Source organism: Vigna umbellata, chromosome 2, assembly GCF_029865625.1.
Source record: "Vigna umbellata cultivar VRB3 chromosome 2, Vumbellata_1.0, whole genome shotgun sequence".
Taxonomy (NCBI): Eukaryota; Viridiplantae; Streptophyta; class Magnoliopsida; order Fabales; family Fabaceae; genus Vigna; species Vigna umbellata.
The window spans coordinates 23,331,549-23,358,271 of NC_142166.1; the positions used below are offsets into that span (position 1 = coordinate 23,331,549).

Consider the following 26,723-nt stretch of genomic DNA (forward strand, 5'->3'; position numbering starts at 1 on the left):
GATAAGTGGAGAAAGTGGAGCTTAAATAATTTAGTGAACCGTCTAGAAAGCTCAATAATACATCTGTACAATTAGGATAGCTCGAACATGTGTAGAAACGAACTTATTATTCAAAGGTTAAAGATTGAAAAAAGTTATTTGCAAAAAAGAATTGAAAATAAGGTCAGAGATAATGCAATCTTACAAAAGCAAGCTTAGAAAAAATAAAATAAGCTTTACAAAAGCAACATTTAGGTTTCAAAATTGTAAGAACAATTATAAGTCAAGAAGGATACATAAGTGTTAGATAAGAAGTGACAAGAAGTGGATGATAAGATCAATGCGTTTGAGCACAAAATATATGAGTGTGGTTCGATATCTCAAAAGCAGAAAAGCAGTTGGACCTATTGACAAAAATCCAATTATTGACAAATTAGCCATAAAGACAAAAGAGAACCTAGTTAAAAATTAGTTGATTATGAAGAAAGAAAAAAACTCAACCATTTATAAAAGGAGCAAATATGGTGTAAAAAGAATTACTGCACTATAAAGAATAGAATAACTAAGACCAAGAATAAAAGAAACATATAGTTTTGTTGGGTTTATAATAAATTTAAATGAATTATTAAGAGTAATTAATGTATTAGGCATTAAAACTTTATGGATATTTAATGTATTAACCGTTTTTAGTGGAATACAATGGTCATAAAAATTAAGTCTATAAATTGTATTGATAATTACATAAATGAAACAACAACAACATAGTGGTAAATCAAGTTCTTTCACTATGGGTTTGTCGTCTACTCTAAGAGATAAGTAGTAGAGCAAGAAGAAGAGAGAAAATCATAAATGTCCTTAAATTATAAGAAATGAGGAAGGAGGAAAACAGAGATGAACTTCTTTGATGTGCTGTTTACAGAGACCTAAGTCATATATACATATATATAAAATTGAGACAATAAGCATATCCTTGAATCTAAAAATAGAAGAGCGAAAAACCAAACTGGTTCGGTGAGAATATTAGTGAGCATATTAGCAACTTGAAACCTTGCAGCTTGCAGGAAGATGAATAAGCTGGAGAAACTTGTGTTAAATACTATCACGAACTAAATGTAGATCAATCTCAAAATACTTAAGAGTGCGTGATGGGATATATTTTTGGTATAATAGCAGTGATTCGAAGTCTAGGAAGAAGGGAAGTCACCCATGTGATTTCAGCAAGGACAGCAACAACACTCCTGAATTCAAATTCAATACTGCTTCAAGAAACAACTTTCTGTTTGTAAAGACCACGAGACAATATTTTTGCCAAGGTAAAAACAGTTACTAGTTGTGGATTTCCTACCGTAGAAATTAGATGCCCAATCAGCATCATTGAATCCAGTAACTGAGAGCTCTGAGCAGCGACAAAGAAGAAAACCATGATGTGAACTGTCGGTAAGATAACATAGAATCTGTTCTAGTGATGATTTTGAGATTGATGCATGTATTGACAGACATTCTTGATAGAGAAAACTAATTCTGGACGTTTGATTGTCAAATACTGTAAGGAACCAACAATAGAACGATAAAGACAGAGATCTGAAATAGTAGTCGTTCCATCCTATATAAAACGTAAAGAAGAGTTCATACATGAAGAGTAGAACGATAAACGTGGCTTTGTGATGCAGAAAACTTCCCTCGTCATTAAATTTTGTTAGAAATATTATATTTTTTATCTTTATCTTTTATGTTTGTTATTATTTCTTATTTATATTTTGGGCTTAGCCTATATTTCTTCTTTTATCTTTCAGTTATTGGTTATTATTTCTTAGGACCGCGATATTCCAACAACGGATTTTTAACACTATTTTGACAACGCCACGTGTCGCCACCTCATTGGTTCGTTTAAATTTTTTTTTTAAAACCTATGACCGTAACCCTTATTTTGAGTGAAAATCCTAAAATACCCCTTTCCCTTTCTCTGTTCCATTGCAAACGAAGGTCCATTCTCTTGATAGGTCGAAGGTCGCGTTTCGTCTCGCTTCGTTCCATTTGCATCGTGTTGTCTCCGGCCAGTTTGGTGTCCTGTTATCGTGCGGAATGGCAAGTTCCGGTGACGATTGTCCGACGACTAAGGTAAGTGGTTTTCCATTCCATGTCGTAGCTTGGTTATTCGGTTTGGGCATCTCGTAGCATGGTTATTTGATTTGGGTTAATGTTTGGGGTTCGTATCGTTGTGTTGTGGTGCTTGGGTTATTGGGTTTCGTTGTTTTGATGATTTGATTTTGGTTTATGCGGTTGAGTGTTCGTCACTCTTTTTCGACAAAGTATATATGTACTTTGAACGAACGCTTAACAAAGGAGCATCGATCATTGATTGCGACAACTCCATTTGCTTGGTTTTTAGATGTCAATGTCAATGTTAAAGTAGGTAGAAATATACTGAGTGAGTTATTGGGTAAGTGGGACGACTGTAGTAGTGGTTTTTTAGTTGGGAATAAAGTTTTGAATATAAATGAAAATGATATTTATTTAGGGTTGGGACTGAGTACAGATGGTGCAAACATTAACTTAAAGGAAGAGCTGGGCAATAGTGAATGTGTGAAATACATAGGCAAAGGAACAAAGGAATTGAATTCAATATACAAAATTCTAATGCGAAAACAAAAGAAGAAGATTCCTTGTTCTCATTTTTGTAGCCTTTACCTCCTGGTAGGGATAAGTGAGATTTTATTTCCAAAACGTAGCGGGAAAGTGTTTCCCGTAATGTTTAATCTTGTTGACAACTTAAGTGCTTTGGGTAGTTATTGTTGGGGTAGTGTAGTTTATCGTTTTCTGTTACATAGTTTGTGCAAAGCTTCAAAAGGCTTGAAGAAAGGCAAAGGTATTTCAAACGTTTACGTCGACGGTTGTGTGTACATGCTGCAGGTAATTAATAGTATTTGATGTACTTACTTAAATTGTTATTTGAATTAAGTTTCTTACAAGTTAAGATGATTTATTTGTCTTAGGTATGGTTTTTTGAGCTCTTTGTTCCACCAAAAGGTCCTATTGATAAATTTCCACGAATATTGCATTGGATGAATATAAGTGTTGGAGACAAGTTCGTTAAACGGTGTATGGAGACAGGTTTGGTAAGTTGTTTGTTATCGAAAGTTTTGTTATGTTTTCATATATTGACCAAAGTTGTGTAATCTGTAATGTGTTGTTAAATTTCAGGTTGTTGACGATGTTTATGGTGGTCCTTCAACGAAGGATAAGGAGGAATACAGACCAACACCTAAAAGAAAGGATGCTAAACCAAGAGGAAAGAAGAAACAAAAAAGAATTCGCAGAGAAACTTTTATGCGTGTCTTAGAGGAACAAGAATTTCTAATTGAAGAACTTAAAAGGAGGGTTGCAACTTTGGAGGCACAATTGGCTGAAGAGAAGGCAAGAAGGCAAAACAAAGATGACGTTGGACAAAGTGTGCCTCGTACAGAACCATCTGTGAACACTGGTTTTGTATCCCCTACTGACATTGACGGAAATGAACAACCTTTGAAGACGTATGTTAGGGTTGGATCACGAAGGCGTTACAAGGGAAGAGCACTTAGGACTCCATACACCGGGACCGTAGTGCTTAGAATAAAAAATGAGTGATCTGTGTATTTAGTTGATTGAAAATGTTATTTGGAAAGTAATGAAAATTGTAATCATTGTAAATAGATTAAGATAACAATGTTTAATGTATCCGATTTGGTTCAATGAAATAAAATTTGAGTTTTGGTTTGAATTGGTCTCATATTTTATCTATTCAATACCATTGTTATTATGAGTTGTGGGTTTATCGATTTCAGAATGTCGTAATTTTTTTTGTCTCCTAAGTTGCAGGCTTGTTTGTAAGATGTTGGTGTTTGAGTGGTCATTTTGAGTAACATGTGATGTGATGTGAGTCCAAGGAGGGTGGGGAGACCCCTCATGAGTTGGAGGAGCAAGCTGTGCAAGGAATGAGTGAGAGTGCTGAAAAAAGGCTCTGGTAATCGTTTACAGCACCCCTGTAAACGATTACCCGAGAGAAATTGGGAATTTGTACAGAAAGTCCAACACAGGTACTCAGTCAGATGAAGAGGGGTCACCATTGGAAACAAAAGTGACTTTTACGCACTTCTGCACCTGTCTGAGGTTTGTGCAGGTGTTCTAGTGGTGGGAGAGGGTGGATGGTGATGTGATGTGAGGCCAAGGAGTGTGGGGTGACCCCTCATGAGTTGGAGGAGTAAGCTGTGCAAGGAATGAGTGAGAGTGTTAAAAAAAGGGTCTGGTAATCGTTTACAGCACCCCTGTAAACGATTACCCGAGAGAAAAAGCCAATTTGTACATAAAGTATAACACAGGTACTCAGTCAGATGAAATGGGGGTCACCATTGGGAAAAAAACTGACTTTTATGCTAATCTGCACCTGTCTGAGGCATGTGCAGGTGTTCCAGTGGTAGGAGAGGGTGGCTGGTGATGTGATGTGAGTCCAAGGAGGGTGAGGAGACCCCTCATGAGTTGGAGGAGCAACCTATGCAAGGAATGAGTGAGAGTGCTGAAAAAAGGCTCTGGTAATCGTTTACAGCACCCCTGTAAACGATTACCCGAGAGAAAATGAGAATTTATACAGAAAGTCCAACACAGGTACTCAGTCAGATGAACAGGGGTCACCATTGGAAAAAAAACTGAGTTTTAGGCACTTCTGCACCTCTCTGAGGCTGGTGCAGGTGTTCCACTGCTGGGAGAGGGTCGATGGTGATGTGATGTGAGGCCAAGGAGTGTGGGGTGACCCCTCATGAGTTGGAGGAGCAAGCTGTGCAAGGAATGAGTGAGAGTGCTGAAAAAAGGCTCTGGTAATCGTTTACAGCACCCCTGTAAACGATTACCCGAGAGAAAATGCCAATTTGTACAGAAAGTCCAACACAGGTACTCAGTCAGATGAACAGGAGTCACCATTGGGAAAAAAACTGACTTTTATGCTAATCTGCACCTGTCTGAGGCATGTGCAAGTGTTCCAGTGGTGGGAGAGGGTGGCTGGTGATGTGATGTGAGTCCAAGGAGGGTGGGGTGACCCCTCATGAGTTGGAGGAGCAAGCTGTGCAAGGAATGAGTGAGAGTGTTCAAAAAAGGGTCTGGTAATCGTTTACAGCACCCCTGTAAACGATTACCCGAGAGAAAAAGCCAATTTGTACATAAAGTATAACACAGGTACTCAGTCAGATGAACAGGGGTCACCATTGGAAAAAAAACTGAGTTTTAGGCACTTCTGCACCTGTCTGAGGCTGGGGCAGGTGTTCCAGTGGTGGGAGAGGGTGGCTGGTGATGTTATGTGAGTCCAAGGAGGGTGGGGAGACCCCTCATGAGTTGGAGGAGCAACCTGTGCAAGGAATGACTCAAAGTGCTGAAAAAAGGGTCTGGTAATCGTTTACAGGACCCCTGTAAACGATTACCCGAGAGAAAATGCCAATTTGTAGAGAAAGTCCAACACAGGTACTCAGTCAGATGAACAAGGGTCACCATTGGGAAAAAAAACTGACTTTTATGCTAATCTGCACCTGTCTGAGGCATGTGCAGGTGTTCAACTGGTGGGAGAGGGTGGCTGGTGATGTGATGTGAGTCCAAGGAGGGTGGGGTGACCCCTCATGAGTTGGAGGAGCAAGCTGTGCAAGGAATGAGTGAGAGTGTTCAAAAAAGGGTCTGGTAATCCTTTACAGCACCCCTGTAAACGATTACCCGAGAGAAAAAGCCAATTTGTACACAAAGTATAACACAGGTACTCAGTCAGATGAACAGGGGTCACCATTGGAAAAAAAACTGAGTTTTAGGCACTTCTGCACCTGTCTCAGGCTGGTGCAGGTGTTTTAGTGGTGGGAGAGGGTGGCTGGTGATGTTATGTGAGTCCAAGGAGGGTGGGGTGACCCCTCATGAGTTGGAGGAGCAAGCTGTGCAAGGAATGAGTGAGAGTGCTGAAAAAATGGTCTGGTAATCGTTTACAGGTCCCCTGTAAACGATTACCCGAGAGAAATTGGGAATTTGTACAGAAAGTCCAACACAGGTACTCAGTCAGATGAACAGGGGTCACGATTGGAAAAAAAACTGAGTTTTAGGCACTTCTGCATCTGTCTGAGGCTTGTGCAGGTGTTCCAGTGGTGGGAGAGGGTGGATGGTGATGTGATGTGAGGCCAAGGAGTGTGGGGTGACCCCTCATGAGTTGGAGGAGCAAGCTGTGCAAGGAATGAGTGAGAGTGCTGAAAAAAGGCTCTGGTAATCGTTTACAGGACCCCTGTAAACGATTACCCAAGAGAAATTGGGAATTTGTACAGAAAGTCCAACACAGGTACTCAGTCAGATGAACACGGGTCACCATTGGAAACAAAAGTGACTTTTAGACACTTCTGCACCTATCTGAGGCTTGTGCAGGTGTTCCAGTGGTGGGAGAGGGTGGATGGTGATGTGATGTGAGTCCAAGGAGGGTGGGGTGACCCCTCATGAGTTGGAGGAGCAACCTGTGCAAGGAATGAGTGAGAGTGCTGAAAAAAGGCTCTGGTAATCGTTTACAGCACCCCTGTAAACGATTACCCGAGAGAAATGGGGAATTTGTACAGAAAGTCCAACACAGGTACTCAGTCAGGTGAACAGGGGTCACCATTGGTAAAAAAACTGACTTTTAGTTTTACAGACAACTGCAGTGTTATTAAGTGGTATTGGTTAGTGTTATTGGTGTTTTACTCACAACTGCCATGGTATTAAGTGTATCATAAATTGAACATTACATAATAAATGTCGAGAATTGAGGAACCATTTTGAAACTAAACAACTTCATTTTATTAAATACTTGAAATGATCAAAGCAGGAACTGGAGTACATAGTTCTTTAAAATGCAGTAAAGAAAGCCTAAACAAGCAATTTTAAGTCTGAGGATTGTTTCCAGAAGCACTTGGCAAGTGTTGCAGTTGTTCTTCAATGTTCCCAACGCGCGATTGCAACGCATCAAACCTTGTAGTGATGACCATGTCCATGTTTCCAAATCTTGTTTCAAGGGCATCAAATCGAGTTTCAAAGGCATCAAATCTTGTACCAACAAAGGTTTGAAGTTGTTCTATGCGGTTGATTACATTATCTAGTGTTGTAGATGAACTGCCTTGTTCATCATCTTGTCCTTGATTCTGTTGACCTTCTTGTAAGGGGGGATGGGGGGCGTTGCCTTTGGGAACCCATTCTCCTTCATCATTTTGCATATAACCAAATGATGCTACAACTTCACAACCAATTCTTTGCTTGAACTTCAGTTCTGAAATGGGATAACTTTCAGTAGGCACTTCAAAGTGTTCCATGAAGATGGTTATCAGATGTGGATACGGCAACTTTGCGTTCTCCCTTAATGCTCTTTTCATCTTATATCTAATAAGATGTCCCCAGTTAATTTGAATGGAATTGAAAAATGCCCATAGCAGCATAATATCCTCTTCGGATGCCTGACCAATATTGGTTGCACGAGGAATTAATACTCTAGTGAGAACGTAATGAAGTATCCTTGGTTGAACCTTCATTTGCCCCGCTAGTATTCTAGATTGTATGGCTGCATCATCTCTACACACTAGTTGCCTTGCAGTGACAGAATCGTATTGTTCTTTCCACTTATCTACAACTTTGCCTTCGTAACAAACACCATCAGATGGGAGATTAGTCAGTTGTTGAAAAAGATTAGGGCTCACCCTAATTTTGACCCATCTAACTTCGCTTCGAATAACCCCCGTATCCGATATTGACATGTTGCTATAGAACACTCTGACTAATTGTGGGTGGTAATGTCTTCTTAAACACACAAATTCAGTCAGCCCAGCTTCGTGTAATATGTCATAGAATTGAAAATTTTTTCCTTGAAAGTATTTGTCCTCTAGATACTTACTCTCCAAAATTTCCCGATTTACGAAATGTTGGGCATATTTCTCCTATTGCTCATTCGACGAGAAGAGATCATTGGTAGGCGTTGGAGGGGATGACGATGGTGATGGGGTTGGACTCTGCCGACGGCGACGTCCACCAACGGAAGAAGATGCCTTTTGTTTCTTCGTTCCACGATCAGCCATTGTATTTCGTTTAGGGTTTTGCACTGAGAGAAGAGAGGTTTTCGAAACGAATTTGAGGAAGGATGTGTTTTGGGCGGTTATGAACACGATTGCAAGTTATACACGTTATGCAGTGGGATAATTTGGTTTAATTAACTGAACACAGTATTCGATTACCAGAGCCTCGTAATCGATTACAATAGCCTCGTAATCGATTACCAGAGCCTCGTAATCGATTACAATAACAAATACTGGTGTGGTCATATGCATTACATACATTCATTAAAGGAATTTCATGAAAGACCATTTTAACTTTCAAAAACAGAAAAAAGTTACAAAATAAGCAGCAAACAAGTTGTATATATCAGTTGATGTTGTTATCGAAATTGTTATGTACAGCTGACAACAACGACATAAATCCAAAATGACCCATTTCGGTATCTTGTGATAGTTAGATAGTGTCCGCTTCAAATTGTTCACGGTGATCACATTCAACAACATTACTTGGTCTTTCGCCCTGAAACAACACAACTACTAAGTTAAACATAATTGATAGACTAAAAACTATTTAATAAATATTTTGACCGTAAATAATGACTCACGCATTGTTCGGTGGGTGGTGTTGAATTGTTTGTCAATGAAGTTGACTTTCTTCTTTTGGTTTTTTTCTCAACAGTGGACTTCAACCTATTTGTGCGTGGACGTCCTTTTCGCTTAACAGTTGCAGGACTGTGTACAAGGACATCAGATGTTCCAACTGGAGTAAGTGGTATTGACGTGCATGCACCAGTATCGTATCTTAGTTGGCCTGCATCACTGATGATGTTATTTGTCATGGAAGAACTGAATCCAAATTTTGTACCCAAACAATTAAGTTCTTTTTCCAATTCAGTACTAGCTTCCTCAGACTCACATGCAACTTCAGCAATTTCATAAAAACGTTTGCACAACAGTTTGTATCTTTGCATCCGTGGTTCATTTGTCGAATTACTATACGATGCTGTTATTAGTGTGTGTCTTCTTCGAATGTTTTTGCTCTAGCGCCTCAAAATGTATTGTGAGGGAACACTGTAAACATCTTCTTGGCCAAATACCAACAGGGAATGGCGACATATAATTCCTCTAAACTCAAAGAGGTGGCAAGAGCAAGTGGTTGTCTGTGTGATGGGATCAAATTGAACTTTGTAAAATTTATCCGGTACACGATTACCCTCCCACATTCGTTCCTCTTTTACAGTGTAAGTGTTCCACAAGTCCTCCTTTAAGGTGTCTTTGATGAAACAATTCATCCTTGAACGGAATTCAGTTTGGACCTCCTCAAACTTTGCATGTGTGTATTCCACTTGAAATTGTCTCTCAATTGGTGACTGAGAACCACATGCAATAGTGGTGTTCATGGAGGAGAAGTCGACTTCTATTTCCTTCTGCGCCTTTACCCTAAGTGCATTGTCGTATTGGACCACAAACTGTTGAAGTGTTGTTGTAGAATTGATAAATCCATCAAAAAAGGCATTCATTCCCTCACTTCTCTGAGTCGTAGACATGCCTGCCCAAAAATCTTTTTTCAAGTAACACGGGACCCATTTATGTCTCTCTTCGTACAAATTACATAGCCATTCATTTTCCTCCAATCCATGTTTGGTAAGTAGTTCCTTCCAACCATTTTCAAATTCTGTTGGACAAACACAATCATATATAAGCGCATGTAGTTCAGTTTTGATAACGGGATTATTTCTATACCCGTGCAATTTTTCAGGCAACTTCTTAAGGATGTGCCATAAACACCACCTGTGCCTCGTATGAGGAAACACTTGTTCAATAGCGTTGGCCATTGCTCTGCATTGGTCAGTAATAATACCTTGAGGAGTCTTATTACGCATGCATCTTAGCCAACATTGGAACAACCAGACAAATGAGACAGTGTCTTCCGAAGACAACAATCCACAACCAAGTAAAATCGAGTGTCCATGATGGTTAACTCCAACAAAAGGCGCAAATGGCATGTCGTACTTATTTGTTAAGTAAGTGGTGTCAAAGGAAACAACATCACTGAATTCTTCACATGCAACACGACTTCTTGCATCAGCCCAAAACACACTACAGATTTTATTCCCTTCATCCAGAGCAATGTCATAGAAGAACTCGTTATTTCTATCTTTCATTGACGAAAAGTGTCGTAGGAGTGCCTGACCATCACCATCCTTACATAAAGATCTTCTGTGTTGGCCAATGTAGTTTCGAGCGTCCCGCTCCACAAAGTCCATGTTTTCATATCCCCCCGCATCGTTCACAATGCTAAGGAAACTCTTATTTAACCTAACTCCAGCATCGTGGTTGACCTGCAACGTGTGTTTTGCATGCATGCTTAACTTTCTATTGGCTGCAAATAGTTTGGAGTTATTTGGACAAAGATCATGGTTGTGGTCTAGAACAACGGTCCTTATAAACCACTTGTCCTCCTTCTTTGCAATGGTTATCCCAGCACCACATTGGTTAATTTGACTTGGAAGTGTTTTTACCACTGGTTTGACCGAAGACACATATTTTCCCTCCCTTGAACAAACTATTATGAGGTAGTAGACGTTGTTGATTTTATCTTTTTTAGAAGTTCTAGTCCGCACGCCAAACCCACGTCTAATGGCGTAGTTTGTGTAAAAAGTTTTTGCTTCAACCATTGAGTCAAAACACATATGCACTGTTGGGTCAATCTCCATTAAACTTTCATTGGGCTCATCAACATTGTCATTATAGTCATTCCCTTGATCCCCATCCATTGTGTGCGTTGACATTAAACCCACCTTTAGAGATAAAGCAAATTATATTCACTCATCACACTTACCCCTATGACCACTGGCAACTACAAAAATAATGAAAATAAAATCTTTTCGAAGAACTTATTAAAACGTACCCTGGTGAAAAATGGTGTGCCCTTTAATGAAGCTCAGTGGTCCTAACCAACCTCATCTTCTACATTTAAGTCCACCATAAATGATCCTTATGTGCTTCTCACCAACCCTCCGAACTTCGTTTTGGCCCTTCTCTTTAATGAACACCCGGGTAAGTTGTCTGGAAGTGCTTGGTCAATGGAAATAAGTGTGAACGTTGGATTCTAAAGTTGGTTGTTGACGCAGCTGTGTATTCCCGCCAAAGGTCATATTTTTGCCTTGTCATACACGTATTTGGTTATCCTGTGAAAGCATGCATTGATGGTTGTCAGCATAAAGTTTCTCTCTCCTAACCCCCAATCAATGCTTTTCACTTTTAAAGGCTACCCATCAAATCAGACTATCTCCCCACAATTAATGTAACTTGATTTGAATAAGTTAAGTTAATGGAAATAGATATAATATTAATATTTTTTTCGTTACATTGATTTCATATAATTTCATCGTTCACGTACTTGTATTTCAAATTCGGGGAGAAACCAATTCTGTAGGCTTGAATCAGGTGACAGTAACCCGTTTACCATTGTTTAGTTGTGAGTGACTTCTTTAATCATCCCACTGATGTATCGTCCTTAACCTACAATTTTTATGTGGACAGGAAATTTCTGCATAATCATGGATGCATGGGAAGACCTTGTTTATGATGATGATGTCCTTGAATCGTTTTTGAAAAAATGTGATGCTTCCGCAACGCTTATTCCTGGTCCTGCAGGTAACATCCAAGCAGCTTTCATGAATAGAACGGGAACAGAACAACCGAAATCGACACAAGAATTTGCTCGTGATGTTGCTGACGCAACCTATGAACGAGATTTCAACTCCAATGCTTGGAAATGGGCACAGATGTTTATTGAACACCACGGTACACTGAATCTCATACACGCTTCCAAGAACATTATTACCTTTAATACTTGTAATTTGTTTTAATATTTTGTTATCATAGGTCTCGTAAAGGATGGAAAATTCGAGAACGTTAACTCCCTCCAAGAGGCAAAATCAGCTGAGGTCCTTCCATTGGTGGTTTGCATATTGAAAGAGTGCAAGCCCAATGGGTTGGGAGATATGCAGTTGACTCTTAAGGACCCAACTGCCACGATGAAGGCTTCCTTGCACAAGAAAGCTCTTGAAGATCCTGAAATTGCAGAAAATATCGCAGTTGGTTCCGTTATCATACTCAATCTTGTAAGCCATCAAATTTGTACTTAACTACCATAATTATTTTATTGGTATTTAAGTGTTCTTCTTCTTACAAATTCCGTTTGTACATTTAGGTCCACCCCTTCACTACATTTAGGCAAAACCACTACCTCAATATTACGCATCGCTCTATAGTGAAGGTATTTCCAGCTGAAGTTTCTCCTCCTACAATTGACCTTGTTAAGGAGACACCAAAACCTGTCATTCGACTTCCTATGTGGGCAGAGAAGGAACTCAATGTGGATGACATCCTCCGCAAATTTGTCCGTCCATCTGGCCAACCATCAATGTCCAATCAAGCAGACAACCAATAGTGGGTTTAGGATAACTGTAATTTTATATGAACACCATTATAAGTATTTCATGGATAACTGTAATATTTGAAACGTACAATGTATCATTTTGCTCTGTATGTTGTGTAACTGAATCTCTATTAATGGTGTGTTATAATGAATTTATTTATGTCATACAAAATGGTGCCTAAAAGTCAATTTTTTTACCAATGGTGACCCCTGTTCACCTGACTGAGTACCTGTGTTGGACTTTCTGTACAAATTTGCAATTCATCTCGGGTAATCGTTTACAGGGGTGCTGTAAACGATTACCAGACCCTTTTTTGAACACCCTCACTCATCCCTTGCACAGGTTGCTCCCCCAAGTAATGAGGGGTCTCTCCACCCTCTTTGGACTCACATCACATCACCATCCACCCTCTCCCACCACTAGAACACCTGCACAAGCCTCAGACAGGTGCAAAAGTGCCTAAAAGTCAGTTTTTCTTCGAATGGTGACCCCTGTTCATCTGACTGAGTACCTGTGTTATACTTTATGTACAAATTGGCTTTTTCTCTCGGGTAATCGTTTACAGGGGTGCTGTAAACGATTACCAGACCCTTTTTTGAACACTCTCACTCATTCCTTGCACAGCTTGCTCCTCCAACTCATGAGGGGTCACCCCACCCTCCTTGGCCTCACATCACATCACCATCCACCCTCTCCCACCAGTGGAACACATGCACCAGCCTCAGACAGGTGCAGAAGTGCCTAAAACTCAGTTTTTTTTCCAATGGTGACCCCTGTTCATCTGACTGAGTACCTGTGTTGGACTTTCTGTACAAATTTGCAATTCATCTCGGGTAATCGTTTACAGGGGTGCTGTAAACGATTACCAGACCCTTTTTTGAACACCCTCACTCATCCCTTGCACAGGTTGCTCCTCCAACTCATGAGGGGTCTCCCCACCCTCCTTGGAGTCACATCACATCACCAGTCACCCTCTCCCACCATTGAAACACCTGCACCAGCCTCAGACAGGTGCAGAAGTGGCTAAAAGTCACTTTATTTTCCAATGGTGACCCCTGTTCACCTGACTGGGTACCTGTGTTGGACTTTCTGTACAAACTGGCATTTTCTCTCGGGTAATCGTTTACAGGGGTGGTGTAAACGATTACCAGACCGTTTTTTCAGCACCCAGAGTCATTCCTTGCACAGTTTGCTCCTCCAACTCATGAGGGGTGTCCCCATACTCCTTGGAGTCACATCACATCACCAGGCACCCTCTCCCACCATTGGAACACCTGCACCAGCCTCAGACAGGTGCAGAACTGGCTAAAAGTCAGTTTTTTTTCCAATGGTGACCCCTGTTCACCTGACTGGGTACCTGTGTTGGACTTTCTATACAAACTGGCATTTTCTCTCGGGTAATCGTTTACAGGGTTGGTGTAAACGATTACCAGACCCTTTTTTCAGCACTCTGAGTCATTCCTTGCACAGTTTGCTCCTCCAACTCATGAGGGGTGTCCCCACACTCCTTGGAGTCACATCACATCACCAGTCACCCTCTCCCACCATTGGAACACCTGCACCAGCCTCAGACAGGTGCAGAACTGCCAAAAAGTCAGTTTTTTTTCCAATGGTGACCCCTGTTCACCTGACTGGGTACCTGTGTTGGACTTTCTGTACAAACTGGCATTTTCTCTCGGGTAATCGTTTACAGGGGTTCTGTAAACGATTAACAGAGCCTTTTTTCAGCACTCTGAGTCATTCCCTTGCACTACTTCGTCCCCCTACTCATCACGGGTCACTCCACAATTCTTGCGTTCACAGCAATCACCAACACCCATCTCCCCACTCAGAACTTGATCAAATCCTTCCCATTAATTACCATTAATTTTAGTGAAAATGGTCTTGTAATTTTCAAATTTTTATTATAATGCTGCGTTCATTTTTCAATCACTAATTTTGTCATTATAACAAACACAAACACAAAGTAAAAACAATTCATTTCGAAATCCAACCACTAATCTTATTACAAAAACATACTGTACATTGTCAAATAACATTAGGTACATATTTCAACATCTTATACATGTCAAAATTATCAAATAACATTAGGTACATATTTGAACATCTTATACATGTCAAAATTTGATAATTTCTTAGCAATCCTAGACAATGCCGTATAGCTGTAGGGCTTCCATTCTTCTAATGTTGTCGTTGTCCAGGATCCAGTCACACACATATTTCTTTCTAATCCCAAGCAGCTCCTCCTGAAACTAACATTTTCCACATTAGAAACCAGGACATACAAGAATATTATCAAACACACAGTTCCAACTTACAGTTGTATATTCAGGCATGCTTTTCCCGTTGTATTTTTCATCTCCATCCCAGATTTCCATTGCTTTCAACATTATTACTCCACAATCATGTCTGAAATAATATACCGACAACATCAGATTACTTTTGCCCATATACATCACAATATAATCCGGCAGTACAGTTGAAGAAACTTACAAGTTTGGTTGGGATGGGATATTTGCTTGTTTAACTGTCAAAGGACCAATACTACCTTCCGGTGTATTCATCAGGATGCAAAATAACCGTGCCATATTTTCAGCCTACCAGTTAACAAATACAATAAATAGTTAAACAATACAGGGTTATGTCATAATCACACGGTAATCAACAATGAAAGATGTCGAATCTTACAACGGTTGTGTCTATCCTTTTGCGGTCTCTAATCCCCTTCCCCAATGAATCAATCACAAAAATCTCCATTGACCTCAATTTCACTGAATAACACCACCAATGATCATCGTGGACAAATGGCAGAAACAACTACAAAAAATTTAAACAATTTCAGTAACACATTTACAACCAAAAGTCGACAATATTTGCAAATTCAAGGTTACTCACAAAGTCCGCTGTGGGTAATTCTTCAAGTCGAAAATGATCGGAACGCAAATAACTGTTATAGTTATGAAGCGTGAATACATGGCGATTCTGTGGACGTCTCCTATAATCTGTAAGAATATGGTGCTGTGGACAATTTCAAAATCATCAATAAAAAATCGATCAAAAATACTTTCTTCAATCATAAATATGATACAATATCAAATTTTATTTACCGAGTATAACGGACTAAAATGAATCCTCTTAACAACACCGCACAACCTTTTCTCAAAGTACATAAAGATCGTAGAAGCAAATAACACCACCTACACAATAAAAAAATTTCACATTACTAACATAGACTAAAACATCAAACACAACCAAATGTGACAATACTAACCATGTTATCAACGTATTTCATTGGGGCCAAAGTATAAATTGAAGTCGTGCTCAAGCTTTGGCCAATTATTTCGCTTACAACCCTAAACATACAAATATTAGTCAATCACAAACAATACATATTCCTCAACCACAACTACAATTCATACCATAAACCTGTGTACGTAAATCTCTCTGATGCTGACTGCTGTATACAATTGGTTTACATCAACACTAGTGCTTGGATCACCAACAAAACTCCGCAATGGGGGTATAGCCAATGGCACGACCTCCCGTTCTTCTTCATCAGCATCATCATCTATTTCAATAAAATTAATGTTACCAACAGTTTTATCATCCCCTCTTACTTCAGTATGTGCACCTAGGGGGTCATCAACTTCATTTCCATCACCTTCTTCTTTTCCCCCAACTTCAGCATTTTCCTCACCTCCAACTCCATGTCCTTCATCAACTCCACCCCCAACCTCTTCATCAGTGCCACATGCATCTGCTTCATGAAAGATTGGAGTTTCATAAATTTCAAATAACTCCCTAGTCAGAACTCCAATCTTCGCATTCAATGCTCTGATATCTTCGTTGTTTTTCCTCAATCTCTCCTCCGCACCTGCTTCCCATTCCCCGTCATCAGAGCTTTCGTCATCATCATCATCTTTGTCAACCTTGGATCCTTCACCCAAGGATCCTTCACTCAGTCCTCCGTCATCCATGTTGAAAGCTGCACGGATTTCCGGCCTATGACGATCTTCATTTCGTACTACCACTCCATATTTAACTGCACCAATAGCACACAACAAATTCAGACAAAATAGACAATCCATTTTAACATACAAAATAACGAAAAACAAAACACTTACATCTCCGGTAATAAAAATATGTTCAATTTTTTCGGTCCTTGATTTAAACGGGAACCACCTCATTATGCGCGGGAAAAACCGGTGCGAAGGATGACCATGCAAAGAAAGTCTCTCAACCGCCCAAGCCTAAAATATCATAAAATTATTTCATCAAACATAATTCACAATGTTCTGCACTACATGAAAATAGTGAACTACATATCATATTACCTGCAACACTGCCACATTGCCACTGAGAGTGACTGACTGGGGGATACCTGCTCCCATAATTTTCTTCTTACATTTATTTAAATTCTCTACAATATGTTTATGTACACCGGTGCACCAATCATATAGACACAAACGGTCTAAGTCATCTAACACTCCAAAAGGCATGTTACAAACATGCCTTGATTTCCTAGGGAAATAGAAAACAACCAAACAAACTAATATATATAACCTACACACTACATCAACATCAATGTTTTTATCATCAACAATGACATTAAACATGTCCGTCAAGTCCTTCAAACTGATGGTTTTTGATTTGAACATTTCACCAACCAATCCACCAACTACTTCATCAAAGGGAATCTCTAAACCACCTATTTCTAAACCTAAGCTCATCAACACATCAACAACTCTAAAGGGCACCAACTTTTGACTAACTCTAAAACTGTTATCATTTCCAACCCACCTGCAAACCATAACCTTCAATAATTTTAAATTCACCTCCACAGGCCTTTGAATATTCAAACACCACATAAATGGTGTCATCCTAATCCGATCCACATGACACTGTCGGAGTAAACGATTCATTTCAATAATGATCGATGAATCCATCGAGATAAGAAGTCACCACTACAAAAAAAATCATAAAAATTTATTACTAACTACAATCCGTAAGATAATTAAATAATATATAAACACAACATTTAAATTTTTCTTACACTTGCTTTTTTCCCTTCCATTGAAACGGTCCTAACAACAGAGCGAGAACAAGGAGGACAGAAGGAGAGCGAGAGAGCGAGAGAGCGACAGCGAGAGCGAGACCGAGAGAGCGAGAGAACGAGAGAGCGAGACCGAGAGAGCGAGAGAACGAGAGAGCGAGAGCGATAGAACGAGAGAGCGAGAGAGCCACAGAGCGAGAGAGCGAGAGAGCGAGAGAGCCACACAGCGAGAGAGCGAGTGAGCGAGAAGGGTTGAACGAACGTCTTTCCCAGCCTAAACCGCGAAACCCAATTCTCAAAATTTTAACCTCGAAATCCCAAAATACCCCTCGCCCCGTAACCCTTTCTCTGTTTCATTTTCACTTTATTTGGCCAATCAAGAGCTGACACGTGGTGTTGTTAAATCTGTGTCAAAATTTGGTTGTCCAAATAACATTTTCCTATTTCTTAATCCCATATATAATTTTTACTGTATTTAATAAATTTGATTTTAAAAATCCAGTTACAGCCAACTTTAGTTGCACTAGGAGGTAGAGAAGTGAGAGTCCAGGTATTATTTTAAACATAGCCTTGAACCAGTAAGGATCAATAAGAGCTTCCTTTAGAGTGGTAGGTTAATGGAAAGTAGGAACCATAGCAGTAAAAGTCTTGGGTTATAAACTCCTTTCGCACAAGTAAACATTCTAAACAGGAAGTGAGGCAGGAGCAGTAGAATTTTCTGCACACAATGGTGAAGAAGAGGAAATATTTATGTTTTCTGCAGAATTTTGGTACATAGAAGAAGGAGCAGAATAATGCAAAAATACAAGTATAGATGGACTACGAACAGAAATCCAGTTAGGAGTCCTAAGTTAGGATCATATTGACTTTTCCAGTATTAGTGTATCGTAAAATATCAAAGCACGTCGATGTCGTATTAGGAATGTTGCATTGGTAAAATAACGCATGAATAACACTTCAACAGTTAAAACTTAGTACTTGTATAATGCTTCTTATAATTCACAGTACAGATAAAATATCCTCATTTTCAGACAGACACAACACAGACACAAGATTCCTTAAAAGTGACGAAAGCAAAACATAGAGATTTTATACACATGTTGGTCTTTAACCAGAAATTTGAATGGGTTTAACATCAGGCTTCTTGACCTCTTCCTTTGGAATGGTGACAGTGAGAACCCCGTTTTCAATGGAAGCCTTGACTTGATCGACTTTAGCATTTTCTGGCAATCTGAACTTCCTTAAGAACTTACCACTGCTACGCTCCACGCGGTGCCACTTATCGTTTTTATCTTCTTTCTCAACGTTTCTCTCTCCGCTTATCTGAAGAACCTTGTCATCTTCAATCTCAACCTTCACCTGCTCCTTCTTCAGTCCTGGAATATCAGCCTTCAACACGTGCGCTTCTGGGGTCTCCTTCCAATCCACTCGGGTGTTCACAAACCCAGAATTCTCAGCAGAAAGCGAAGATGGAAACTGAAAATCTTTGAACGGATCCCACACGTCAAGAGAAAAAGGATCAAAGACGTTGCTCCTTCGACCACCAAACAGACTTGGGATAAGCGACATTTTCTCTTCTTTGCTTAGCTGATGTCTTGTTTTGAACTCTGCAAAAATGTTGTCTGAATTGTTAGCAGATACCGGATTTCTTGTATGTTGATGTGTGGGAGTACACATGAGGTATTTAAACGAATTTAAGGGATAATCTCGTATCCTCCAGAAAATGTTTTTTTTTGGATAAGTATGAAGATTCTTTCGGAAAATTCGAAAATCTTCCAGAATTCTTCTCACCAGCCACAGGGATCTAGATACTATTTTATGAGTTGGGCTGGATTGTTAAAAAGCAATGAAGCCCGAATGATTTGAAATGGGCTACAATTTTTATTTTTCAGACCATTTCTTCTTGTAACCCCATAAATTTTAAGGAAAATATTTTTTAACATTTGACAACTTTTTTACAACATTTACGTAGTGACTTGTGATTGGTCCAATAAATTTAAATAAACCAATAAAATAGTGACATGTAATCTATTGTTAGAAAATTGTTATAAAAAGTTGTTAACATATCAGAGTCTAAATTTTAAACTTTCCCTTTTACATGCACGTGGGAGCTTCTATCACCCTTCCTCCGTAGTTTTCATTATTTTTCTTGTGGAAAAATGTTTTTTTAACAACTTTTTTTGACAACTGCTTTAGTAGCTTATAATTGGTCCGTTTCAAATATACGAACTAATAAAATAGAAATACATAGTCAATTGTCAAAAAGTTGTTAACATATCATGGTCCTTGTGTGCGATGAAGTTTCTTCCACTAATAGTGTATCTCCTAACTATGGTCAAGTATAGGCAAGAAAAGTTAGAGTTATATATATTAGAGTTGTCAAAACGAGCCACCTAGCCCGACCCGACCCGGCCCGGCCCACTACGGGTTGGTTACTTAGTGAGTTAACCCAACCCCGCTCATTTATTAGCGAGCCAGAAAAATTTGAACCCGACCCGACCCACCACGGGTTGGTGGGTAAACGGGTTGGCTCACTCGCTCACTTAATTACAATTTTTTTAAAATAAAAAAAAATTACAAACATTTTATAATTCAAATCTAAACAAATTTCACTCCCAAATTTTACTCCTAACGTGGGTGTTTAATTAATTTTTAAAATAAGAAACTTTAATAATTTTTTCAAGCAAAAACAAAATAATAAATATTTTTTTATAAAATTAAAATTAAATTTTAATAAAATAAAATTAGGTAGGTGGTTGGTGGGCCAACCCGGCCCACCACGGGTTCAACCCGCATGAGCCAGGTTTAAATGAGCCGGGTTGAAATCTGACCCGCATAAAAAAAATACAACTTTTTAAAACCCAACCGGGCTCAAATCCGTGATGGGCCAGGTTGACCCGCGGATTGAGACCCATTTTGACAGCTCTAATATATATATATATATATATATATATATATATATATATATATATATTGTTTCTTATTATCCAAAAGACCTAGGAGATTTTGTACTTCTTTTTTCTTTGATAGAAAAAAAGAAATTTTGAAATGTAGAAACAAAATTCATCGAAGAAAATACTCTATCCATAGAGGAAAAAATGAAAACTCTGAATCATTTTCTTGAAGCTCATCCTCTTCATCATAAATGATCCGCTTGTCCCGAAATGACCTGGCCCAATAGGGAAATCCCAAATTATTGGGCCTTTCAATACAATCAAATAGAAAGCCCCAAGGGCGCCATATTCTAGGAGCCCATCTTAGATATACTGGTACTAGCAGTAGCAAGTGCATCTTTGATGCATTCATCAATTTTCCTGAGAAGCAATTACCACTAGCAAACATATTAATGATGAGGAACGCTTTTTTGTGCTATGCTAATAATACTTTACTTGCTCCGCTATTCCAAACCTGGCTGAGGAAGCGTAAAAAAAAATGGGGATTAAAAGATTAGGGCATACTAAATTGATTTAATAAAACATAAAACAGTAAGGCCATTCCATTTCTACAAACTACTCACAAGTTCCATAGCTTTGGGTCTACTAGCCCGATCATGATTTTCCTACCCCCAGAGGGAAAAATCCTTCCCTTTTTTGGCCGGTTGTGGGCGAGGAGGGATTCGAACCCCCGACACCGTGGTTCGTAGCCACGTGCTCTAATCCTCTGAGCTACAGGCCCCACCCCGTCATCTCCACTGGATATCTGTTCCCCGGTGACGATACTATAGGGGAGGTCCTGCGGAAAAATAGCTCGGCGTCAGGATGATAAAAAGCTTAACACCTCTCATTCTTATTACTTTTTCAAATTATATACACACACGAAAAGTGGGTTCAAACTCTTACCTTTTTAAGTTATTATAATGAGTTTTTTTTAGGTGTTTCACAATGCATCTTCAACTCTTTCATCCAATAACTTTAAATTTTTAAAAATTCTACCACTGGTTAAATTATTTTTACCTAGATAAATTTATTATAACAATAAACTTTAACTAACTATGCTACACTTCACTTCTATTTAACATATTATTTTTTATTTTAATAAACTTAATTTGTAACACCCTGATTTTTGAGATGTCATGAGTTATTAAGAATAAATAAAATTTAAAATTTATTCTAGCGCGAAAATGTACTTAAAGAAAACCTTATCCAATTACATTATTTCGATTAATAAAATAACTAAAGAAATACTCCAATTATATTGTCTTAACTTGTAAAACAAAATAGCTTTGAATGCTTCCCAAGGTTATTCCCCATCCTCTCTCAAGTCAATCACGCCTCTGAAACATTTGTAACATTATCTGCTCACGTTAACGCATTATACGATCATCACTGATAATTTCATTCACAAACACACAAACACAAACATGTATGGGGTAAGCTGCCGATAAAACAATCACAACAACAAAAAACATACATATTGATTATGTCAACCATAATCAAACACACAACAAGATACATACCTTTTGATTATACCAACCATAATCAAACACACAACAAGATACATACCTTCTGATTATATCAACCATAATCAAACACCCCATACATAGTAGTAATAACAATAGGATTCCTAATCCTCTAACATAAACAATTTAATCATACTGAATTACTCGATCCTCGATCGTCGATCCTTGAACTTCGACCATCGATCCTTGATCTCTAACCCTTGATGTCATCACTAACATCTCACACATAGATCCTTAGTCTATCCACTCATTAGCACCCATGCTAACTACTTATTATAACCATTATAGTAACACCACTATCAACATAACCTGGAGTATCTCAAGTATCATGATAATCATCATAGATACACCACCATCATAACTATCCAGTCATGAACAACACCATGAGCATATTCGTACCACAATACCATAGTGTAAAGAGTCCATCTCACTCCTATACCCTACCTTACCAACTGTAATCGCTCCTAAAGTCCACTTGTAGCCTCTCCTACAGGATATTTGTAGTCTCCCCTAGAGATCATCTCCTTCTAATGCACACAAGACAAAAGGAAGCATCTATCCGCAGATAGAACCAGGATTTACGAGATACAACAAATAGACTTATCCTTCACTCTCATGCTCATCAATCACATACTCAGATACATCCCAACACTCACTCATGCTCTACTTTAAACCACAAGTCAAACTGACCTAAACACAAGTGTGAAAATGTTTTTTTTGGTAAGTACGAAGATTCTTTAAGAAAATTCAAAAATCTTTCGGAATTCTTCTCACAGCCAGAAGGTTCTAGATACTATTTTATGAGTTGGGCTGGATTGTTAAAAAGCTATGAAGCCTGAATAGTTTGGATGAACTGGCTAGAATTAATTTATTTTTCAAGCTTCTTTTCTTGAAAATAAAACTATTTAAATCAATAAACACAAATATATTAAATAAACTATAAATGTGTATAATTATTGGTGAATTTTTTTATCTATCAGTGAAATTTATGACAAATAGATTTACCAATAAAAATTTACTGATAAACTTCTATGATTATTGACAGGTTTTGTCCATTTTCACTTCTCGATTGTCTTGTAGCATAAGTATGATTAGAATTTAAAATAAATAAGATATAGAAGAAAAAAAGACAGAGAAAGGATTAAAAATTAAAGAGAAAAGAAAACAAAAAAAAGGAGTTGGGTAAGTAGGGTCACATTCCCCATTTTAGAAAAATAAAAAACAAAAAAAAAATTGGGAAACCTAAATAATTTGGCTGGAATTGGCTAAAGTTAACTTTAATTTTCAAGCTTTTTTCTTGAAAATTAAACTATAAATGTTTATAATTATTGATGAATTTTGTTATCTATTAGTGATAAAAAAAATTATAAAATTTACAGATAAATTTCTATGATTATTGACACGTTTTTGTCCATTTTCACTTTTTATTTTCTTGTAGCAGAAGTATGATTATATTTTAAAATAAATAAGATATGGAAAAAAAAGACGTAGAGAAAATATTAAAAATTAAAGAGAAAAGATTAAAAGTTAAAGAGAAAAGAAAAAAAAAAGTTGGGTCCGTAGGGTCAGATTTTCCATTTTAGAAAAAAAAAAACAAAGAAAAATGGAAAACCTAAACCGGTCTTTGGAAGAAATGATTTTTTTTAAGAAATTTTCTTTAAAAAATTATTAATTTTAGGGAAAAAAGTCCGCATCACATGTTCTTATTTCTTTCACTTTTTTCTTTTAGTTTACTTTTTTTTTATTTCTAGTATGTTTGTTTTTTTTGAAGAAATAATGTTTAATATTTTAATAAAAAATAGTTTCTCATTTTTTAATATAATTAAATATGACCAGTGGGAATATAATTAAAATAAAAAAGTTATTAAATTTATAAAAAATATTCTTAAAATATAATTATAAAGAAATAAATACAAAAATTAAAGATAATATGATTTATAATATAATTTATATTAAGAAGGGTAAAATAGATAGTATATTTTTTCAGGGCTTCATAATATAGGGAAATACAATAATTTAAATTTTTTGTTTGAAATATGAAATGAGGTATGAATAATGCGCATATTGATTTGACCTTTTGTTAAAAAAAATCCAACTGAAAATTAAAAGTAAAAAATTACAAGAAAATAAAAGAAGAGGTATGAATAAGCATATTCGACTACGAATAAGTAGTCCACAATTTAACCAATTTTAATTTTGTCCTAAAAAATTTGTTTACTTATAGCTGACTCTAGATTAAATTTAGTTAAAGATGTTGTCAAAATACATTCATTGCTAATTTGGAGTTGAACTTTTGTTGCAATAGTTAACACATTTTAAATTTAAATATCTTACTAGTTTTTTTTTAATATATTCATTTGTGTTTTTTTAGTTTCTATCTTATTTTTCACAATTTTAATTCTTGTATAAAAATTAAATTTTTCATACGTATGATTTAAATCACGTTAATTTGTGTGCTGTAAAAATTTAAAAAATAACATTTTAAAAATGATAGTATTTAAAAATAGTAAAAATAGATTATTTTGACATTAAAAAGTTTTAATATAAATAATTTTGTTACGAATAAATTTCATTATTCTAAAACACATAATTTCTCTATAAACTACTTTTTTAAAGTTTTATGATTTCTCTATAGGATTTTCTTCTCTCTACTCGTCTGATTGAAAAATTAAGATTGTGAGATTGATCTTTACGGTGAACTTTTCAATTTGGACCGAGTTGTTTTTCTATTCACGTAAGTTAGTTTTAAACTTCTTTTACATTTTCTTTGTTTCATCTGACTACATGTGGAGTTTTCCTATTCACATGTGTTCTTGTGCTATTTTTCTTAAATCTTTGCTGATCAATAGGTATTGGGATAAACTTAAATTTTAGGGTTTTATTATAATTTTGTTTAAATCTTATTTTATTAGTTTTTGGGTATAGTAATATTTAGTTTGATTTGATAGAGATAAAATAGGGATACATAGTTATGATTTTCGTTTATCTAGGTACAATATTATTTTATGATAGATTAAACAGATTTTATTTTTAAGATAGTTGATATTTTATTTTTATTCCTGGTAATATTGTAAGTGTTATGGCTATTTAAAGCCTTTCAATTATCAATGAATAGTAAGACTCAATTTCAGGAAAATATCAGAGTACGTATATTGTGAGATTTTCCTATCAATGGTATCAAAGCTTTATGCTCTGAGTACCAAGAGAGAGAAAAAGAGAGAGAGAGGGGAGAGTCAAACACCGTGAGAGAAAAAGTGAGTGCTTGATTTTTTTATGAGAGAGATGACAAAGGTAGTTAATGGGATGAGTGTGCCACAATTGTCGGAAAATACCAATTACAACAATTGGTCTTTGTAGATGAAGGTTCTTCTTGGATCCCAAGATGTATGGGACATAGTGGAGGACGGGTACAATGAACCCGCAGATGATGAGCATCAGACAGAGAACCAGATTGCTTCATTGAAAAAGACACGAGTGAAAGACAGATCGACTTTGTACCTTTTGTATAATGCAGTGGATGAATCTGGATTCGAGAAAATAGCTAATGCAAAGTCAGCAAAAGAAGCATGGGAAATTCTGAAGGTGGCATACAAAGGAGATACCCGCATGAAGCAGGTTCGAGTACAAGCTCTCAGAAGAGAGTTTGAATGTATGGAGATGGATGAAAATGAGGGAGTTGCCGAGTTTATAACTAGAGTGCAGAAGATGGCCAACCAACTCGGAATGAACGAAGAAGAGGTTCCTTCTAACCGGGTTGCGGAAAAGATCTTGAGAAATTTGACGGATGATTTTGAAAGTATCATGGTCACTATTGAAGAGACAAAGGATTTGTCAACTCTCACTGTGGAGGAGTTAGCTGGGTCATTAAAAGCCCACGAATTGAGGAAGAAAAAGGAAAAGAGGGAACCCGACGATCAAGCACTACAGGTACAGTTTGACTCGAATAAATCTCGGATTACTTAGAGCCGAGGTCCTGGCGGTAGATGGCGAGGAGGACGAGGACGAGGTGGACGTGGCCGAGGTCATTTTGAGAATGATGATAAAGAGTAAACCGGTCAGCAGAATTGGCATGACCGAGGACAAGGGAAAGGCCGAGGAGATCGGTCAGGAGTTAAATGTTCTAAGTGTGGCAAGTATGGCCACTATGCAAACGAGTGTAGATCAAGCAAGTGCTACAACTGTGGCAAGGTTGGTCATATTGCAAAGTATTGCAAGTCCGAGACAAAGGGGGAGACAAATCTCGTTACTGAAGATGTTGAAGAAGAGTGTGGAATCTTGTTGATGGTAAAGAGCTCGGATGCAATGGACATGGAGAGCCCAATCCCAACAATGGATGAAGTGATCTTAGTAAAGGATGCAACAATTGTGGAGAAGGAAAACCTGGAGAAAGAACTCAAACAAAAAGATGAAGAGATTCAGAGAATAGGGAGGCTTCTAGATGAAGCTAATGAAATTATGAATAAACAGAGGGTTGAGCTTGAGGAGCTGAAGAAGGCGACCCTTGAAAAGAAAGAGAAAGTGTCTAGTGTTCTTGAACCAGACAGAGAGGATGATGAAGATGTTGAGAAGAACCCGATGAAGATGTCGGCCAAGATTGTTGAGAAATCGCCTAAGGTCGGAAACGAGTTGGTCAAAGTTATTGAGAAGTCGGACATAACAAAGTCAGTCAAAGCATTAAAGAGGTCAACCAAGGTAAAAGACAGGAGGACAATAAGGAAAAAGAA

The 26,723-nt window shown here is 37.7% G+C and overlaps 3 protein-coding genes and 1 non-coding gene across 4 annotated transcripts; 1 reads left to right on the plus strand and 3 right to left on the minus strand.

Annotated features, from left to right (window-relative positions):
* The first annotated feature begins 2,483 nt into the window (after positions 1 to 2,483).
* LOC148203649 (uncharacterized) lies at positions 2,484 to 3,643 on the plus strand. The gene is made up of 3 exons (XM_088107948.1): positions 2,484 to 2,889; positions 2,973 to 3,095; positions 3,181 to 3,643. The coding sequence occupies exons 1-3, from the start codon at positions 2,617 to 2,619 to the stop codon at positions 3,601 to 3,603; spliced, it is 819 nt and encodes a 272-aa protein (XP_087964074.1). The 5' UTR covers positions 2,484 to 2,616; the 3' UTR covers positions 3,604 to 3,643.
* A 5,436-nt stretch (positions 3,644 to 9,079) lies between these two features.
* On the minus strand, positions 9,080 to 10,816 carry LOC148203650 (protein FAR1-RELATED SEQUENCE 5-like). Its single transcript, XM_088107698.1, has one exon. It carries the CDS (start codon positions 10,814 to 10,816, stop codon positions 9,080 to 9,082), a length of 1,737 nt encoding a protein of 578 aa, XP_087963824.1.
* Positions 10,817 to 18,490: 7,674 nt separating this feature from the next.
* Positions 18,491 to 19,310, minus strand: LOC124836536 (17.5 kDa class I heat shock protein). The gene has a single exon (XM_047311710.2). It carries the CDS (start codon positions 19,215 to 19,217, stop codon positions 18,648 to 18,650), a length of 570 nt encoding a protein of 189 aa, XP_047167666.2. The 5' UTR covers positions 19,218 to 19,310; the 3' UTR covers positions 18,491 to 18,647.
* Positions 19,311 to 21,141: 1,831 nt separating this feature from the next.
* Positions 21,142 to 21,220, minus strand: TRNAR-ACG (transfer RNA arginine (anticodon ACG)). Its single transcript has one exon. It is a non-coding gene; the product is annotated as a tRNA-Arg (tRNA).
* Between the last annotated feature and the right edge of the window lie 5,503 nt (positions 21,221 to 26,723).

What these genes read in the sequence shown, in the direction of transcription:
- LOC148203649 (XM_088107948.1), top strand. Translation starts at nt 2,617, where the DNA reads ATGCGAAAACAAAAGAAGAAGATTCCTTGTTCTCATTTTTGTAGCCTT. An exon ending in GTTGTGTGTACATGCTGCAG is followed by an intron (nt 2,890 to 2,972) that starts GTAATTAATAGT and finishes TATTTGTCTTAG; the next exon opens with GTATGGTTTTTTGAGCTCTT. An exon ending in GGTGTATGGAGACAGGTTTG is followed by an intron (nt 3,096 to 3,180) that starts GTAAGTTGTTTG and finishes GTTAAATTTCAG; the next exon opens with GTTGTTGACGATGTTTATGG.
- LOC148203650 (XM_088107698.1), bottom strand. Translation starts at nt 10,816, where the DNA reads ATGGATGGGGATCAAGGGAATGACTATAATGACAATGTTGATGAGCCC.
- LOC124836536 (XM_047311710.2), bottom strand. Translation starts at nt 19,217, where the DNA reads ATGTGTACTCCCACACATCAACATACAAGAAATCCGGTATCTGCTAAC.